The 16,861-nt window shown below is 40.8% G+C and overlaps 1 protein-coding gene across 1 annotated transcript; it reads left to right on the top strand.

Moving 5' to 3' along the window:
• Positions 1-2,852: 2,852 nt before the first annotated feature.
• Positions 2,853-15,832, top strand: LOC103083769 (zinc finger protein 347-like). The gene is made up of 5 exons (XM_007455897.1): positions 2,853-2,867; positions 6,623-6,749; positions 13,746-13,967; positions 14,109-15,271; positions 15,353-15,832. The coding sequence occupies exons 1-5, from the start codon at positions 2,853-2,855 to the stop codon at positions 15,830-15,832; spliced, it is 2,007 nt and encodes a 668-aa protein (XP_007455959.1).
• The last annotated feature ends 1,029 nt before the right edge of the window (positions 15,833-16,861 follow it).

Below are 16,861 nucleotides of genomic sequence, written 5' to 3'. Positions count from 1 at the left end.
TGTGGGATGCCATGGCAGAGTGTGCAGATCAGTAGGGGATTCTGTCCTGTAACATTGTGGGGTGCCCACTGGGAGCTTGTAGGAGTGTGGGGTGGGACTGGGGTCAGGTGATGGGGGTTTTCATTGGGCGGGGTTGCTGGGGGTGGATCTCTGGGCATAAACCTGGAGGAGCTGTAAGTCAGGACAGGACGGCATCCTTCGGCCACTGCTACTGTGTCATCAGTTTGTATCTCTGGGCAGTTATTTTGTTCAGCATATACAGAATGGTGATATTGTCCCATCTTAAAAAGAAACAGCAAAAAAGAGCCCTTTACTACATTTGCCCATCTTTAAAACAAAAAATCTTCAATTAGCTATATTTCCCACTCTAGTAAGTGCCCTTTCTTACTCTCCATTTCAGAACAAAATAAACAACTAGGGCTTCCCTGGTGGCGCAGTGGTTGAGAGTCCGCCTGCCGATGCAGGGCACGCGGGTCCGTGCCCCGGTCCGGGAGGATCCCACATGCCGCGGAGCGGCTGGGCCCGTGAGCCATGGCCGCTGAGCCTGCGCGTCCGGAGCCTGTGCTCCACAACGGGAGAGGCCACAACAGTGAGGGGCCCGCGTACCGCCAAAAAATAAATAAATAAAAAATAAACAACTAGAAAGTTGTTTGTTTCACTGCTTCAATTCTTGCTTCCAGTTCTCATTTGAAACCCATCCAGTCCAGCTTTCACACCCACTGTTCCACTGATACTTTGCTTATCTAAACGTATTTCTAAATCTAGTGGTATATTCTCAGTCATCATCTTGTCCTTTCAAAAACTTGTTGCACTCCGTCTTCTGGAAGCACTTTTTTCTTGGCTTTCATATCACACTGTTTTTTGAAAATAAATTTAGCTAGCTACCAGCCGTCCGTTTTAATTTCCTTCTCCGTGTTCACTTCTCAGTTTCCTGTGCCTCTTTCTCCGACCTCCCTGGTCTCTGACTGTGGGAGTATCTCTGGCCTTAGTCCTTGAATTTCTTTTCTCTGTCTGCACCCACTGTTTCTGTTTCTATCTCATGTCATAACTTTAAACACTGATGTCTCCTTTCACGTCTCCACCCAGACCTCTCCCCTGAAACCGCAGTCCTGTACCCAGCTTATCCAGCTGTCACCTCAGCATCTCTGCTGGGACAGCCAACTGGCATCTTCACCTTAATATGTCCAAAAATGACCCCCCGAACCCTCCCAGATATATTCTCTTGCCGTCCTCCACGTCTCAGTATAGGGCGACCCTGTACTTAGGTCCTGGGGCTTAGGTGAGCATCTCAGCATGTTTTAAAAATATACATTGCTTTACTTGCTGGTGTTTTAACTAATGACAAAAAAAAAATTAAAAGTAGATGTTTAGTTAAAATGGATAGGGGAATAATGCATGGTTCTAAAATCTCCTGGGGTATGGGGAAAAAGGTCTGAAGACCACAGCCCTTTCTTATCTGCTTTCTTTAATACCCTTAAAAAAATATATATATATATATATAATTAAAGTATAGTTGATTTACAATGTTGTGTTAGTTTCAGGTGTACAGCTCAGTGATTCAGTTGTATATTATATACATATTATATATATTCGTTTTCAGTTGTTTTCCCTTATAGATTATTACAGGATATTGAGTATAGTTCCCTGTGCTATACAGTAGGTCCTTGTTGGTTATCTGTTTGATATATAGTAGTGTGTATATGTTAATCCCAACCTCCTAATTTATCCCTCACCCCTCTCCCCTTTGGTAATCATAAATTTGTTTTCTGTGTCTGTGGGTCTATTTCTGTTTTGTAAATAAGTTCATTTGTACCTCTAATACCCTTCTGATCTTTTCTCCTACTTGTCCCCTCCTCACTCACTCTACTGAAGCCACACAGGCCTGTTTGCCCTTTCTGGGACCCTGACACTACCACTTCAGGGCCTTCCCATGGTGTCCCTCTGCCTAGAAGCCTCTGACCCTTCACTTGCAGGTGGCAAAATCCCTTCTTTCCTCAGGTCTTTGTTCTGCTATCACCTCTCACTGGCACCTTCTCTGGCTTCTCCCTCCTCCCCCCGCCCCCCTAATAACATTCCAGCCACTCCCTCACCCCTACTTCCGGTCCATATCGCCTGCTCTGCATGTTTCTCTGCTGCTTCCCTTCCCCTTCCCCATCCCCTTCCCCTGGCTGGATGCGCATGACAGCAAGGCCCCAGGAGAGAGCAGAGCACAAGGTGGGAGGTGGGCTGGGCCTGCCTCCTCTGAGTGGTGCTCAACTCTGGCATCACAGTAGATTGCTGAGGCGTTTTGCAGATACATCTTTTGTGCCTCCTGACCAGAGATTCCCCTTCAAATAGTCACGTGGAATGGAACCTCCATAATGTTTAAAGTGCCTCCGGTGATTCTGATCTGTACCCAGCTTTGAGCACCAAGGCTCTGGGTCCTCCATTTATGAAGCTGAGATCAGCCCATGATCCAGAGAGGTGAGGGGGCTCTGTTCTGAGTGGAGTTTGATCCGAGCTGGTCTGTGACCAAGGGGAGGGTCCGTCCAGCCCCGAGTCTCCCTGCTACAGCGTACGTGGGGGCTTCAGGAGGGGAGTGAGATCTGAAGGAAAGGGTTGGAAAACTCACCTCTTGGTCTCTGTAGGAGTTTACTGTCCTGAGCCCCTCCTGGGACAGTGGGCAGCAGAAGACCATCTGTTCCACATGCTGAGGGCTTCCCTGTGTGTGTGGTTGTGACTCAGGAAGGGGGTGTGTTGCTTGTAAGCATTAAACAGCCTATTCTTGACACTCAGGATTGACTTCTCAAGACTGATCTTTGCCTGAGGAAGAAATCTGGAAGAGGAGGGAGAGGAAAGAACAGGAGTCAGAAATGGCTCTTTCTCAGGTAAAGTCATATTCTCAGTTGATTGTTTTGTCTGTCCTTCGTGAAATGCCCTGTTTTGGACTCACTAATCTTATCTGACTCTGAAGTGTCCTGCCTGACACCTGTACAGTCACACCCACCCAGGTCCTTCCTTCAGGGCCTGTCATCTCCACTTAGATCCCGTCTCCCCATGACCCAGTGACCTGGAACTTGTGAAGAGGCTCCACTGGGTCTAGTCCTGGGCAGGGCTTCACACACATGGACTGGAGACAGGGTGTCAGTGCTGTTCGGTGGCAGGGATTGCTTAGGAGCCCATCTAGATGCATTGTTTGCTCTCTGTCAACCAGGATAAAGAAGCTGCACCTGTAAGTCATGTACTAATATGTAGGAATAGTTGGAAAATTCTGGAAAAGAAGAGTGATAAGAGGAAGCCAGCTCTGCCTGACTTTATAATGCTTTCAAAGCTAAACAAGTGAATCATGGTGTTTCTGGTTCCAAAACATTAATGTTCTCCATTACCTTCATGAATGGAGAAGAAAGTTCAGAAACATAGACATCAGTGATAGAGGATGTTTTATTCGATAATTTGTTTTAAAATATGGAGTCAATCGAAATATCTATCATTAAGAGGTTTAAAAAATTATTCTCAGCACATCCATCCCATAGGGACCACGGTGTTCCCTCAAGGACTATCTCGCAGCAGGTGTTTTAGGTAAAACTGATTATAATTCAGCCAAGACATGGAGCCACAACTTTATTCTTGTCATCAGAGAGGCTGTAGCCAAATTGTGGTTCCACTGTTATTAATAAATATTATATTCCTTTATTTTAAGCATCAGGTGAGATATATATATATATTGTGCTCAAACCTCCAACAAAGCAGCAGCTTAGGTACTAGGATGTAAAGCATCCCCTTCCCTATCTCCATGCCTCATGTCTCAGTGGGGAACCACTGTTGGAGGTTTTGTGGCATGACTCAGCTCAGATCTTGTAAGATTGCATTTCACATCGTTATGCAATTTTAGGAAAAATTCTTCATTGAACGTTTGTTGTAATATTTTATTCTGTAAATTTTAAAAACATACACGGCATGTGTCTAGAAGTGGTTTTCACATTAGTAAACACAGATACAGCTTGATCTTCATTGGAACTTTCTCTTAATGAAGACTCATGGGACCTTTACAATTTTTTGCTGACATAAAGAACATGTCAGTGGCTGCCTTGGAGCAGGCTGACTTCTCTGCAGATGTCTGAGGATTTCTCTGGGCAACCTGACATGTGACTACTGGGTCAAGAATGGTGCATTTCATATTTTGATAGATTTTGTCAGATGTCCTCCCCTAAAACTGCACAGGTTCCCTCCCCGCCACCAACATGTGAGATTTTCCTCAATGTAAGCAAAACTTGATACTGTATTCTTCTTGTATTTTGAAAATTTGGGGGAAAATGACAATCCTTTGTATTTCCATTTCCAACTACTTGTGAGTCAAGTTCATTCTTTTATGGAAATAAAACATGGATTTTCATACTTTGCTCAGTTTTCTTTTGATATATATTTAAAAGCTATTTTATATTTTGTAGTTTAATTCTTTACACATGCCCTGATATCCTTCTTAGTTTAGCATTTCTTTGCCGTGAAACATAAATCCTTCCTTCTTGCCCTGTTTTCTGATCTTGCTTGAGAAGGCCTCACCTCACATAATTTTAAAATACTGTGTTCCGCATAGTCCTAATCGTTCCCGTTTATAATTATGTCTTTAATTTGGATTTAATTAAATCTCTAATTTGGCTTTTTTGTGTATATCTTGCAGATATTTTATTTCATTCATTTTAGTTTCAGATATTACCCACACTGTGCATACCCCCCCACACACACACACATATTCACGTATGTCAATAGGTTCACATGTAATTTGGCAAGGCCCACCATTTTGTTTTTCTCTTCAAAATTTTCTCTCTCTTGGGCTTCCCCGGTGGCGCAGTGGTTGAGAATCTGCCTGCCAATGCAGGGGACACGGGTTCAATCCCTGGCCTGGGAAGATCCCACATGCCGCGGAGCAACTAAGTTCGTGTGCCACAACTACTGAGCCCGCGTGCTGCAACTACTGAAGCCCGCGCGCCTAGAGCCCGTGCTCCACAATGAGGGAAGCCACTGCAATGAGAAACCCGTGCACCGCAACGAAGAGTAGCCCCCGCTCACTGCAACTAGAGAAAGCCTGCCTGCAGCAACGAAAACAGCCAGAAATAAATAAATTAAATTAAAAAAAAAAAACATTTCTCTCTCCTAAATATAATGCAGACTTTTTATTTGAAATCCCACATTTCTTTTGCCTTTGAATTGCTCTGAATTTCTAAATCCCTGAGGTCTTTACGCCACCACATCTTCCAGCGAAGAGTACGTTTGCCGGTCTTGGATTGCGTCTTTGTTATATCCTTCAGTAAAGTTTTTAAAATTTCATCACATGTCTTATGAATAGGTGTCACAGTAAAATCGCTAATGGGAATTTGCTTCTGCCTCTTCTGGCTCCGGCTTAGGCGTCCTGTGCAGTGGTGAATGGCAGGAGCCTGCTGGCCCACTTGCCTCAGCCTTACCTTTAGTGGAAATGCCTCTAGTGCTTCCACTGATTATGATGCTTGGTGAAATAGTTTTGCTTAATAACAGTTCCTTTAATTTCATATTTGGCATAATTTTGGGGGGTTAGTTTACCATATCCACTTTTTAAAAAATTTATTGAAGTATAGTTGATTTACAATGTTGTTAATTTCTGCTGTACAGCAAAGTGACTCAATTATACATATATATATATTCTTTTCCATTCTGGTTTGTCACAGGATATTGAATATAGTTCCCTGTGCTATACAGTAGGACCTTGTTGCTTATCCCTACTTGGCATCATTTTATTTATTTGTTTATTCTTTTGGCTGCATTGGGTCTTCTTTGTGGCACGCAGGCTTTCTCTAGTTGCGGTGAGTGGGGGCTATTCTTCTATGCGGTGCACAGGCTTCTCATTGTGGTGGCTTCTCTTGTTGCGGCACGTGGGCTTCAGTAGTTGCAGCACGTGGGCTCAGTAGTTGTGGCACATGGACTCAGTAGTTGTGGCACATAGGCTTAGTTGCTCCACGGCATGTGGGATCTTCCCGGACCAGGGCTCGAACCCACGTCCCCTGCATTGGCAGACGGATTCTTAACCACTGCGCCACCAGGGAAGCCGGCATAATTTTAATCATCCAGTATTTCTTCAAAGGTCTACTGCCATGATAAACATTTTTTCTATTTAATCTGCTAAATTAACCTACAACATTAGTAAACTTCCTCATCTTGAATCACTTTTTTTTTTAATTAGTGGAATAAACTCCACTTGACTTTTGTTGCTGGCTGAATATCTGAGTTAAATGGATAGACCTGTATTTATGTTTTTGCATGTATGTGGACTCTGTCATACTTGAAGATACCACTCATACTGTAGCTCATCCAGGTACTGAATATCACTTAGTGTGTAGAACATAATATGTATCTCCTCCACATAAACAATCCTGTGTTGAATAATTTCATTTGTATATTTCTTCCATTGTCCTCAAAATGGGAAATCTACAGTGATTCAGTGAATCTGATATCCTCTGCCTGAAAAATAGAATAAAATTAGGGACATATAAATTACTCAAAATGATCTGTCGCTTCAACTGAATCGATCCCTACACCTCTTTCCTACTCACATTTTGTGTGAAGACAAGAACTCTCCCCATGGTCTCTTAGTGAAACATGTTTTTTATTTCAGGGACTATTGACATTCAGGGATGTGGCCATAGAATTCTCTCAGGAGGAGTGGGAATGCCTGGACCCTGCTCAGAGGGCCTTGTACAGGGATGTGATGTTGGAGACCTACAGGAATCTGCTCTCCCTGGGTGAGGATAACGCCCCTCCAGACGTTGGGATCTGCCCTAGTGAGTCTCTTGAGAACTCCTGCCTTGCTTGACTCAGACTGAAGCTGTGTTGACTATGAAATGAAACATAGGATAATGTAGCATCTGGAGTTTAACCTTCCCCTCTCTTTAGATGGTCACACACATCAGATTAGTAGTGGCTCCAGAAGATGAGTAAAAACAAAATCTTATGGCAAACTTTAAAAAATTTCCAATTCTGGATCCACTCTTATCCCTGTAGTTTTCATTCAGTAGTTCTTGGAAGACAACTAGGTTATCTTTTTAAAAGATGCTCCTTAAGCATTCAGAATGAGACAGTGAGTGAAGAGATTTGTGAAATATTTTCTTAGACACATCTGTAACGTCCTCTCAGAAGAACAAAGGGCTAGAATTGTATTCTGGAAAAGCCACAGCACATTATATTCCTCTCTTATAAACAGAAAACTCTTTTTCTGACCTGAATATTATTTAAATTCTGGAGCAAGCCCCAGAATGTGGAGAACAAAATGAAAGAAGTGAAAAAAGTTAGTGGGTGGGGATATATCAAAGGTGTGAACATCGGTAAGAGCTCAGAAGGGCAAAGAGGAAGCCGCACCATTAATAGTTTGGGAAAGTCCCTGTAAGTGGGAAAGTTCTATGGGGAAACAAATGTTTATTTCTTGTGAGCTCTCAAAGGAAATTTTTCTTCCCTTCCACTTTTTTTTTTTTTTATGCGGTACGCGGGCCCCTCACTGTTGTGGCCTCTCCCGTTGCGGAGCACAGGCTCCGGACGCGCAGGCTCAGCGGCCATGGCTCACGGGCCCAGCCGCTCCGCGGTGTGTGGGATCCTCCCGGCCCGGGGCACGAACCCGTGTCGCCTGCATCGGCAGGCGAACTCCCAACCACTGCGCCACCAGGGAAGCCCCCTTCCCTTCCACTTCTTGCTTTCTTCTTCAGACATGTAAAAGTTCATCCTTCCAGCCTCCAGGGGTGCTCCAGCTCATGCAAAGACCAAGGCAAAATTTTGATCATGACCTATGACACTCTTTGTGGGGCACTGGGAGGGCTGGTTATAAGAGGTCCTCTTTCTTCTTTGGTCTCATTCTATACCCAGCTTTCAGTCCACACAGATCAGAGCTGAAGCCTCCCCAGTCCTGGCCCCAGTTCTTCTCCAGGTTCCATTCCCATTTCAATACTTGGGAGACCTTCTCATGGGATGGGAAAACATTGCCATCTGGGGCCCCAGGAGAGTGCATGGGGCTATGTCAAGTCCACTTTGCCTCTTTAGGACCCCCAGCCATTTCTTCAGTTCTGCTTTTGCCACACATCAAGGAGTATGTGTAACAGAAGTGGTGTGGGTCTTTTGATCCAGCAGTAAAATTGCTTTTACTCAGCGGGAGTATATGCAGTACCATACCATACCTTAAGTTCTGGTGTGTTGTGCTTTTGTTTCTTTCTTAGAGTGTTTTCTAATTTCCCTTGTGAGATCACCTCTGACTCACTGGTTGTTTTAAGAGTGTTTTAAAATTTCCATATATTTGTGAGCTTTCCAGTTTTCCTTAAATTAATCATTTCTATTTTCATTCTACTGTGGTCGGAGAAAATACTTTGTATGATTTTGGTCTTTTTCAACTTATTGAGACTTGCTGTATGGTTTAATATATGGTCTATCCTAGAGAATGTTCCATGTGCACCTAGAGAAGAATGTGTATTTTGCTTTTATTGGGTGGAGTGTTCTATATATGTCTGTGAGAGCTAGCTGGTTTACAGTCTTGCTGAAATCCTCTGTTCCCTTACTGAACTTCTGCCTGGCTGTACTCTCTATTAAAAGGGGGAAATGTAAGTCTCCAAGTGTTATTCTAGAACTGTTTTTATTTCTTCCTTAAATTCTGTCAGTGTTTGCTTCATATATTTGGGAGCCCTCTCGTTTAGGTGTGTATATGTTCATATTTGTCGTAATTCCTTGATGAGTTATCCTTTCTTCAATAAATAATGTCCTTCTTTGTCTCATAAAAATTTTTGACTTAAAGTTTATTTTGTCTGATAATAGTATAGCACTCCAGGTCTCTTTTGGTTACTATTTGCATGGAATTTGTATTAGTTTGCTAGGGCTGCCATAACAAAGTACCACAGCCTGTGTGGCTTAAACATCAGAAATGTATTTTCTCACGGTTTTGGAAGCTAGAAATCTGAGATCAGGTTGTCAGCAGAGTTGTGTTATACCAGGTTATTCTCTTTAGCTTGTGGCTGGCTGTCTTTTCCTACCTGTGTCTTCACATGGTCTTCCCTCTGTGTGTCTGTGTCATAATCTCCTCTTCTTATAAGGACACCAGTCATTAGATTAGAGCCCACTCCATTGACCTCATTTAACCTTAATTACTCCTTTAAAAGCCCTATCTTTAAGTACAGTCATATTTTGAGGTATTTGATGTTAGGACCACAATTTTGGGGGGGACACAATTCACCCCATAATTTTGGAGGGGACACAATTCATCCCATAACAGATTCATTTGCTGTTCTTTCATTTATAACCTATTTGCATCTTTGTATCTAAAGTGAATCTCCTACATATAGAATATAGGCATACCTTGGAGATATTGTGGATTTGGTTCTAGACCACTGCCATAAAGCAAATATCACAATAAAGTGAGTCATGAATTTTTTGGTTTCCTGGTGCATATGAAAGTTACGTTTGCATTATAGGTAGTCTATTAAGTGTACGATAGCAATATGTCTAAAAAAATGTACATACCTTAATTAAAAAATACTTTAGGGAATTCCCTGGCAGTCTAGTGATTAGGACTCTGCACTTCCACTGCAGGGGCGTACAGGTTCAATTACTGGTCAGGGGACTAAGATCCTGCATGCTGTGTGGCACAGCCAAAAAAAAAAAACTTTATTGCTAAAACTCGCTAATGATCATCTGAGCCTTCAGTGATTCATAATCCTTGTGCTGGTGGAGGGTCTTGCCTGGATGTTTGATGGCTGCTGACTGATCAGAGTGGTGGTTGCTAAAGGTTGGGTGGCTGTAGCAATTTCTTTTTTTAAAATTTTATTTATTTATTTTTGTCTGCGTTGGGTCTTTGTTGCTGCATGCGGGCTTTCTCTAGTTGCGGCGAGCAGGGGCTACTCTTCGTTGAGGTGCACAGGATTCTCATTGTGGTGGCTTCTCTTGTTGTGGAGCACGGGCTCTAGGCTGCGGGCTTCAGTAGTTGTGGCATGCAGGCTCAGTAGTTGTGGCGCACGGGCTTAGCTGCTCTGTGGCATGTGGGATCTTCCCGGACCAGGTCTCGAACCCGTGTCCCCTGTATTGGCAGGCAGATTCTTAACTACTGCGTCCCCAGGTTAGCCCTTCTTTTCTTTTTTTAAACATTTTTATTGGAGTATAGTTGATGCAGTTTCTTAGAATAAGACAACTAAGAAGTTTGCCTCATCGGGTGACTCTTCTCATGTAGCAAGCAATGTTGTTTGGTAACATTTTACCCACAGTCGAACTTCTTTCAGAATTGGAGTCAGTTCTCTCAAACCCTGCGGCTGCTTTATCAACTAAGTTTATGTAATATTCTAAATCCTTTATTTAACATTTCAGTGGTCTCCACAGCATCTTCACCAGGAATAGATTCCATCTCAAGAAACCACTTTCTTTGCTCATCCATAAGAAGCAACTCCTCATCTGTTAAAGTTTTATCATGAGATTGCAGCAATTCAGTCACATCTTCAGGCTCCTTGCTATTTTCGCCACATCAGTAGTTACTTCCACTGAAGTCTTGAACCCCTTAAAGTCATCCATGAGCATTGGAATCAACTTCTCCCAAACTCTTGTAAATGTTGATATTTTGGCCTCTTCCCATGAATCATGAATGTTCTTAATGGCATTTAGTATGGTGGCTCCATTCCAGAAGGTTTTCAATTTAATTTGCTCAGCTCCATCAGAGGAATCACTGTCTATGGCAGCTGTAGCCTTACAAAATGTATTTCCTGAATAATAAGACTTGAAAGTTGAAATTACTCCTTAATCCATGGGCTGCAAAATGGATGTTGTGTTAGCAGTCATGAAAACAACATTAATTTTGTACATCTCCATCAGAGCTCTTGGGTGACCAGGTGCATTGTCTGTGAGCAGTAATATTTTGAATCTTTTTTTCTGAGCAGTAGGTCTTAGTACTGGGCTTAAAATATTCAGTAAACCATGTTGTAAACAGATGTGCTGTCACCCAGGCTTTGTTGGTCCATTTATAGAGCACAGGCAGAGAAGATTTAACATAATTCTTTAGGGCCCTAGGATTTGGGGAATGGTAAGTGAGCACTGGCTTCAACTTAAAATCACCAGCTGTATCAGATCCTAACGAGAGAGTCAGCCTCTCCTTTGAAGCTTTGAAGCCAGACATTGACTTCTCCTCTCTAGCTATGAAAGTCCTAAATGGCATCTTCTTCCAATATAAGGTGGTTTTATCTACATTGAAAATTTGTTTAGTGTAGCCACCTTCGTTAATTATCTTAGCTAGATCTTCTGGATAACTTGCTGCAGCTTCTACACCAGCACTTAATGCTTCACCTTGCACTTTTATGTTATGGAGATGGCTTCTTTCCTAAAACTTCATGAACCTCTATTAGCTTCAGACTTTTCTTCTGCAGCTTCCTCACTTCTTTCACCCTTCTTAGAAGAGAGTTAGGGACTTGCTCTGGATTAGACTTTGGCTTAAGAGAATGTTGTGGCTGGTTTGGTCTTCTATCCAGACCATTAAAGCTTTCTGCACATCAGCAATGTGGCTATTTTGCTTTCTTATCATTCATGTGTTCACTGGAGTAGCACTTTTAATTTCCTTCAAGAACTTTTCCTTTGTGTTTACAGCTTGGCTGTTTGGTGCAAGAGGCTTAGCTTTTGGCCTGTGTCAGCTTTCAATATGCCTTCTTCACTAAACTTAGTTGTTTCTAGCTTTTGATTTAAATGTAGAGATGTGTGGCTTTTCCTTTCACTTGAACACTTGACTTAATTTCAATATTGCTATGTGTCAGAGAATAGGAAGGCTGAGAGAGAAAGAGAGAGAGAGAGATGGGGGAATAGCCAGTCAGTGGAGCAATCAGAGCACAACTCATTTACTGATTTAAGTTAGCTGTCTATATGGGGTGCAGTTCGTGGTACCTCAAAATAATTACAGTAATAACATCAAAGATCACTGATCACAGATCACCAAAATGAATATAATAATAATGAAAAAGTCTGAGATACTGCAAGAATCACCAAAATGTGACACAGAGACACAAAGTGGGCAAATGATGTTGGGAAAACGGTGCCAGCATATTTGCTCAACACAGGGTTGCCAGAAACCTTCAATTTGTAAAAAAATGCAGTATCTGTGAAGTGCAATAAAGCAAAGTGCAATAAAAGGAAGTATGCCTGTATAGTTGGATCCTATTTTTTTAATCCTTGCTGCAAACGTCTACCCTTTAATTGGAGTTTAGTCCATTTACATTTACTGTAATTAGTGATAAAGGAGGACCTCTGTCACTAGCTGTTTGTTTTCCATGTGTCTTATATCTTTTCCCCTCAAGTCTTCCATTACTGCCTTCTTCGTGTTAGATAGGTATTTCCTAACGTACAATTTTGATTCCTTCCTGTTTCCTTTACTATACAGTTGGCCCTTGGATGATGTGGGGGTTTGCAGCACTGACCCTCCACACAGTTGAAAACTGTTTATAATTTATAGTCAGTCCTCTGTATATGCAATTCTTCTGTATATGTGATTTCTTCTTATCTGTGGTTCTGCATCTTATCTGTTTATTTTGGGGTTTTTTTTTTGTTTGTATTTTCGTTGTTTTGGCCATGCTGCACAGCTTGTGGGATCTCAGTCCCTGACCAGGGATTGAACCTGGGGGCCACAGCAGTGAAAGCTCCGAATCCTAACCACTATAACCTGGCTTTTCAATGTGTCTGCTCTTTGCCCCAACTTTAATCTTTTGCCCCAAGTGTCAGCAGCTGATACATTTCCCTTTATATATGGTTGTTTTTTCTTTTTCCTTTTTTTTGGCCATGCCATGTGGCATGAGGGATCTTAGTCCAACCAGGGATCAAACCCATGCCCCCTGCATTGGGAGCATGGAGTCTTAACCACTGGACCACCAGGGAAGTCCCTAAATATGTTTGATAAGTGCCTCCTGCATAGCATCTCTGCCCTGGGAGAGTTTTGAGTTACGCAACATTTTCCAATTCTCATATTATGTGTTCCTTTGAATATAAGTCCTTTTTCTTGTTCTTAAGGGAGAAATCATTAGATTTCCACAGTCTGTAATTTTGTATAATTGTAGTTACTATTTACCTGTTGGTTTTATCTTGGTTTGTTAAAATTTTTTATTTATTGTCACTTACAGATTATGGATTTCAGTAGCTAGCATAGAGTGTGACTGCAGTTCACCAACTGTTAGTGTTGTATAATGCCTATTCTGCTTGAATATAGATAGTTTTAGAGTAGATATTCAGAATATTTTGTCACACCAACGATATATTATTAAATTCTTCCTGATTTTGCTATTACCTTTTTAGTTTTTCAATTTGTAATTTTCATGTATTTATCTTAATCATTATTTTTTTTGGATTATTATTACTTCATATGGTGCTATCCGTTAGCACTTATTTGCATGCAATAATTTATGTAGTAAATCTGCATTTTTATAATACCTGTTTCTCTTCGATATGAGACAACCATTTGTCTACTGCCAATTGGTGTGTTCTTTGGTGTGGTAGTCAAAGAATACACTTTCATAGATTAGGTAAGTTTACATAGTGTGAGTGATTTGGTTTTAGAGTGTTTGAAAGTAGGCTTCAGTTAAAATAATTTAAAATGCATGTATATTTTATTAAAGGATTCTATTCACTTTCTATTCTTAAACATTTATAGAGTTTGGTTAAGAAGTTTTTCATCTCTTCAATGTAAGTATTACTTTTAGTGTAATATTCATCTTCCAACTCTACTTAATATGAAGACTATGGTTATCTTTCAGATATCTCCATTAGTTTTCTGACCAAGGAATTATTAAAGAAGAAAAATATTAATAACAGAGAATTATACCAACCAGTGGTCTTGGGAAGACATGGAAGCCATGGTATTGAGGATTTTGACTTCAGCAAAGTCAGGGGAACTGTGTATGAATTTGAGAATAAGTGTGGATGTGAAGAAAGAAATTCCAAAGGAGAGCTTATGACAGATAACGTAAATCACACTGGTAGAAAAGATAAACAATACAGCAAATCCTGGATTAACTTACCTTTAAAACAAAGTGTTTCTTTAAGAAAAAGTGCATGTCAATATTTAAAAAATAGGAAGTCATTTATAAAGAATTTGTTAAAAATAAAAAATAACATAGTTTATGCAGGAAACAAGTATACAGAACATTTTGAAAATAGAACTGGATTAAGCTTTCAGTCACATCTGGCTGAATTGCAGAGATTTCAAACTGAAGAGAAAATTTATGAATGTAATCAAGTTGAGAATTCTGTCAAAACTTGTTCCTCAATTTCATCACTTCAAAGATTTCCTCCTAGTGTCAAAACCAACATTTGTAACACATATGGAAAGGTTTCTTCCTTCATTCCTATGTATCCTTCATTGCTTACACAGCAACAGAAAACAAATACTAGAGAAAAATTATACGAATGTAGTGAATGTGGAAAGACTTTTATCCATCATTCAGTCCTTACTAGTCATCAGAGAATTCATTCTGAGCAGAGACCTTACAAATGTAATGAGTGTAGTAAAGCCTTTAAACAGTTCTCAAACCTCACAAGACATCAGAGAATCCACACTGGAGAGAAACCATATAAATGTAATATATGTGACAAGGTCTTTAATCAGAATTCCCACCTTACAAATCATTGGAGAATTCATACTGGAGAGAAACCACACAAGTGTAATGAATGTGGTAAGGCTTTTATCAAATGTTCAGACCTTTGGCGTCATGAGAGAATTCATACCGGAGAGAAACCTTACAAATGTAACGAATGTGGTAAGGGTTTTACCAAACGTTCATATCTTTGGGATCATCAGAGGATTCATACTGGAGAGAAACCATACAAATGTATTGAATGTGGCAAGGTTTTTAGGCAGTGGTCTACCCTCAGGATTCACCGAAGAATTCATACTGGTGAGAAACCTTATAAATGTAATGAATGTGGCAAAGCTTTTAAGCAGTGCTCACACCTGACTAAACATCAGAATGTACATCCTGGAGAAAAGCCACACAAATGTACTGTGTGTGGCAAGGCTTTTATCCACATTTCAAGTCTGGTAAAACATCAGAAAATTCATACTGGAGAAAAACCATACAAATGTAATGAATGTGGTAAGGCTTTCATCCAAAGTTCAAGTCTTACAGAACATCAGAGAATCCATACCGGTGAGAAACCTTATAAATGTAATGAATGTGGCAAGGCCTTCACTGTGTGTTCAAGCCTAACTAAACATAAAAGAAACCATACTGGAGAGAAACCTTACAAATGTAATGAGTGTGATAAAGCCTATACACAATTCGTACACCTTACTAGACATCAGAAAATACATACCAAAAAGAAAAATCATGAATCTAATGTACCTGATAATGCTTTTATTCAGAGCTCAAGCTTGGAGGATTATCAGAGAATTCATGGTAGAGAGAAACCTTACAAATGTAATGAATGTGGCAAATCCTTTAACTGGTGTTCACGCCTCACCCGACATCAGAGGATCCATACTGGAGAGAAACCATATAAATGTAATGTATGTAGCAAGACCTTCAGTCAAAACTCAAACCTAACAATTCATCAGAGAATTCATACTGGAGAGAAACCTTACAAATGTAATGAATGTGGCAAAGCCTTTAAGCAGTACTCAAGCCTCACCAGACATCAGAATATACATCCTGGAGAGAAGCCACACAAATGTAATATGTGTGGTAAGGCTTTTATCAAACGTTCACACCTTTGGGGTCATGAGAGAATGCATACTGGAGAGAAGTCATACAAATGTACTGAATGTGGCAAGGCCTTTAGACAATGGTCTGACCTTAGGATTCACCAAAGAATTCATACTGGAGAGAAACCCTTAGAAATGTAATGAATGGTGTAAATCATTTAACCATTTTAAACAATGGACTATAATCAGATAACTTATACTAGGGAGACTAAGTCTCTAGTCCTAAATTAATCAATTTCAGATGTTAAGTTCTTCACAGTTATTAAAAGTCAAAATCATTTCAAATTTATGAAATGATGGGTATTGGTAGAGCAAGGAGATCTTTGGAAATGTACCATTTCCTCTTTTTAAAAATACTTTTATTATATGAAGTTTCTTGAAAAGGCTGTATTACTATTGATGTTTTTCAACCTGAAGTTTAAAATTTATTGATGTTATGCCTTCATCACATGCTTTTATGTGTTACCATGATGGGCTCTGCTAAGGGATCATTAAGATAAAAGGGCCTACTTGTATTAGGTGGGGATCATTCATATTCATGTTTTCTGAAGGAACAGGACACTGAATTTTAACAAACAACACTGTGTTTTTGAGTGAGAGCTTGGGAAATATGTGTAAAACAATGATGTAAATCATAATAATTTCAGATCCTCTTCTACAGATTTGTTGGTACAACAGAGGACCCACTGGATTATCAGAAACCAACGCTCTGCCAGTTGAGGGTGAAACAGAGCAGGCCTTAAGATTAAAGAGACTGAGATTTTGGGCTTCCCTGGTGGCGCAGTGGTTGAGAGTCCGCCTGCCGATGCAGGGGACATGGGTTCGTGCCCCGGTCAGGGAAGATCCCACATGCTGCGGAGCGGCTGGGCCCGTCAGCCATGGCTGCTGAGCCTGCGCGTCCGGAGCCTGTGCTCCGCTACGGGAGAGGCCACAACAGTGAGAGGCCTGCGTACCGCAAAAAAAAAAAAAAAAAAAAAAAAAAAGAGACTGAGATTTTCATGAGAAAAGGATGATAGGTTAGTAGGGACTGCTTATGTGGTACAAATAATGGAGAAGAAATGATGGTCCTCCTCTCTTTTCAAAGAAAATAGCTTATGTCAAAGATGAGAGAAAATATAATCTTATTCTTAGTAACTAAAGAGAACAATTATCAGAAAGGAGAACTTAATC

This window comes from Lipotes vexillifer, unplaced genomic scaffold (genome assembly GCF_000442215.2).
Source record: "Lipotes vexillifer unplaced genomic scaffold, Lipotes_vexillifer_v1.1 scaffold1665, whole genome shotgun sequence".
Lineage (NCBI taxonomy): Eukaryota > Metazoa > Chordata > Mammalia > Artiodactyla > Lipotidae > Lipotes > Lipotes vexillifer.
Note: the sequence above shows the minus strand (reverse complement) of the source record. Positions and strands in the feature narration are given on the sequence as shown.

Excerpts from the sequence above, each read along its gene's own strand:
- LOC103083769 (XM_007455897.1), top strand. Across the intron at positions 6,750-13,745 it reads CAGGAATCTGCTCTCCCTGG|ATATCTCCATTAGTTTTCTG; the intron begins GTGAGGATAACG and ends GTTATCTTTCAG. Across the intron at positions 15,272-15,352 it reads ATAAAGCCTATACACAATTC|AGCTCAAGCTTGGAGGATTA; the intron begins GTACACCTTACT and ends GCTTTTATTCAG.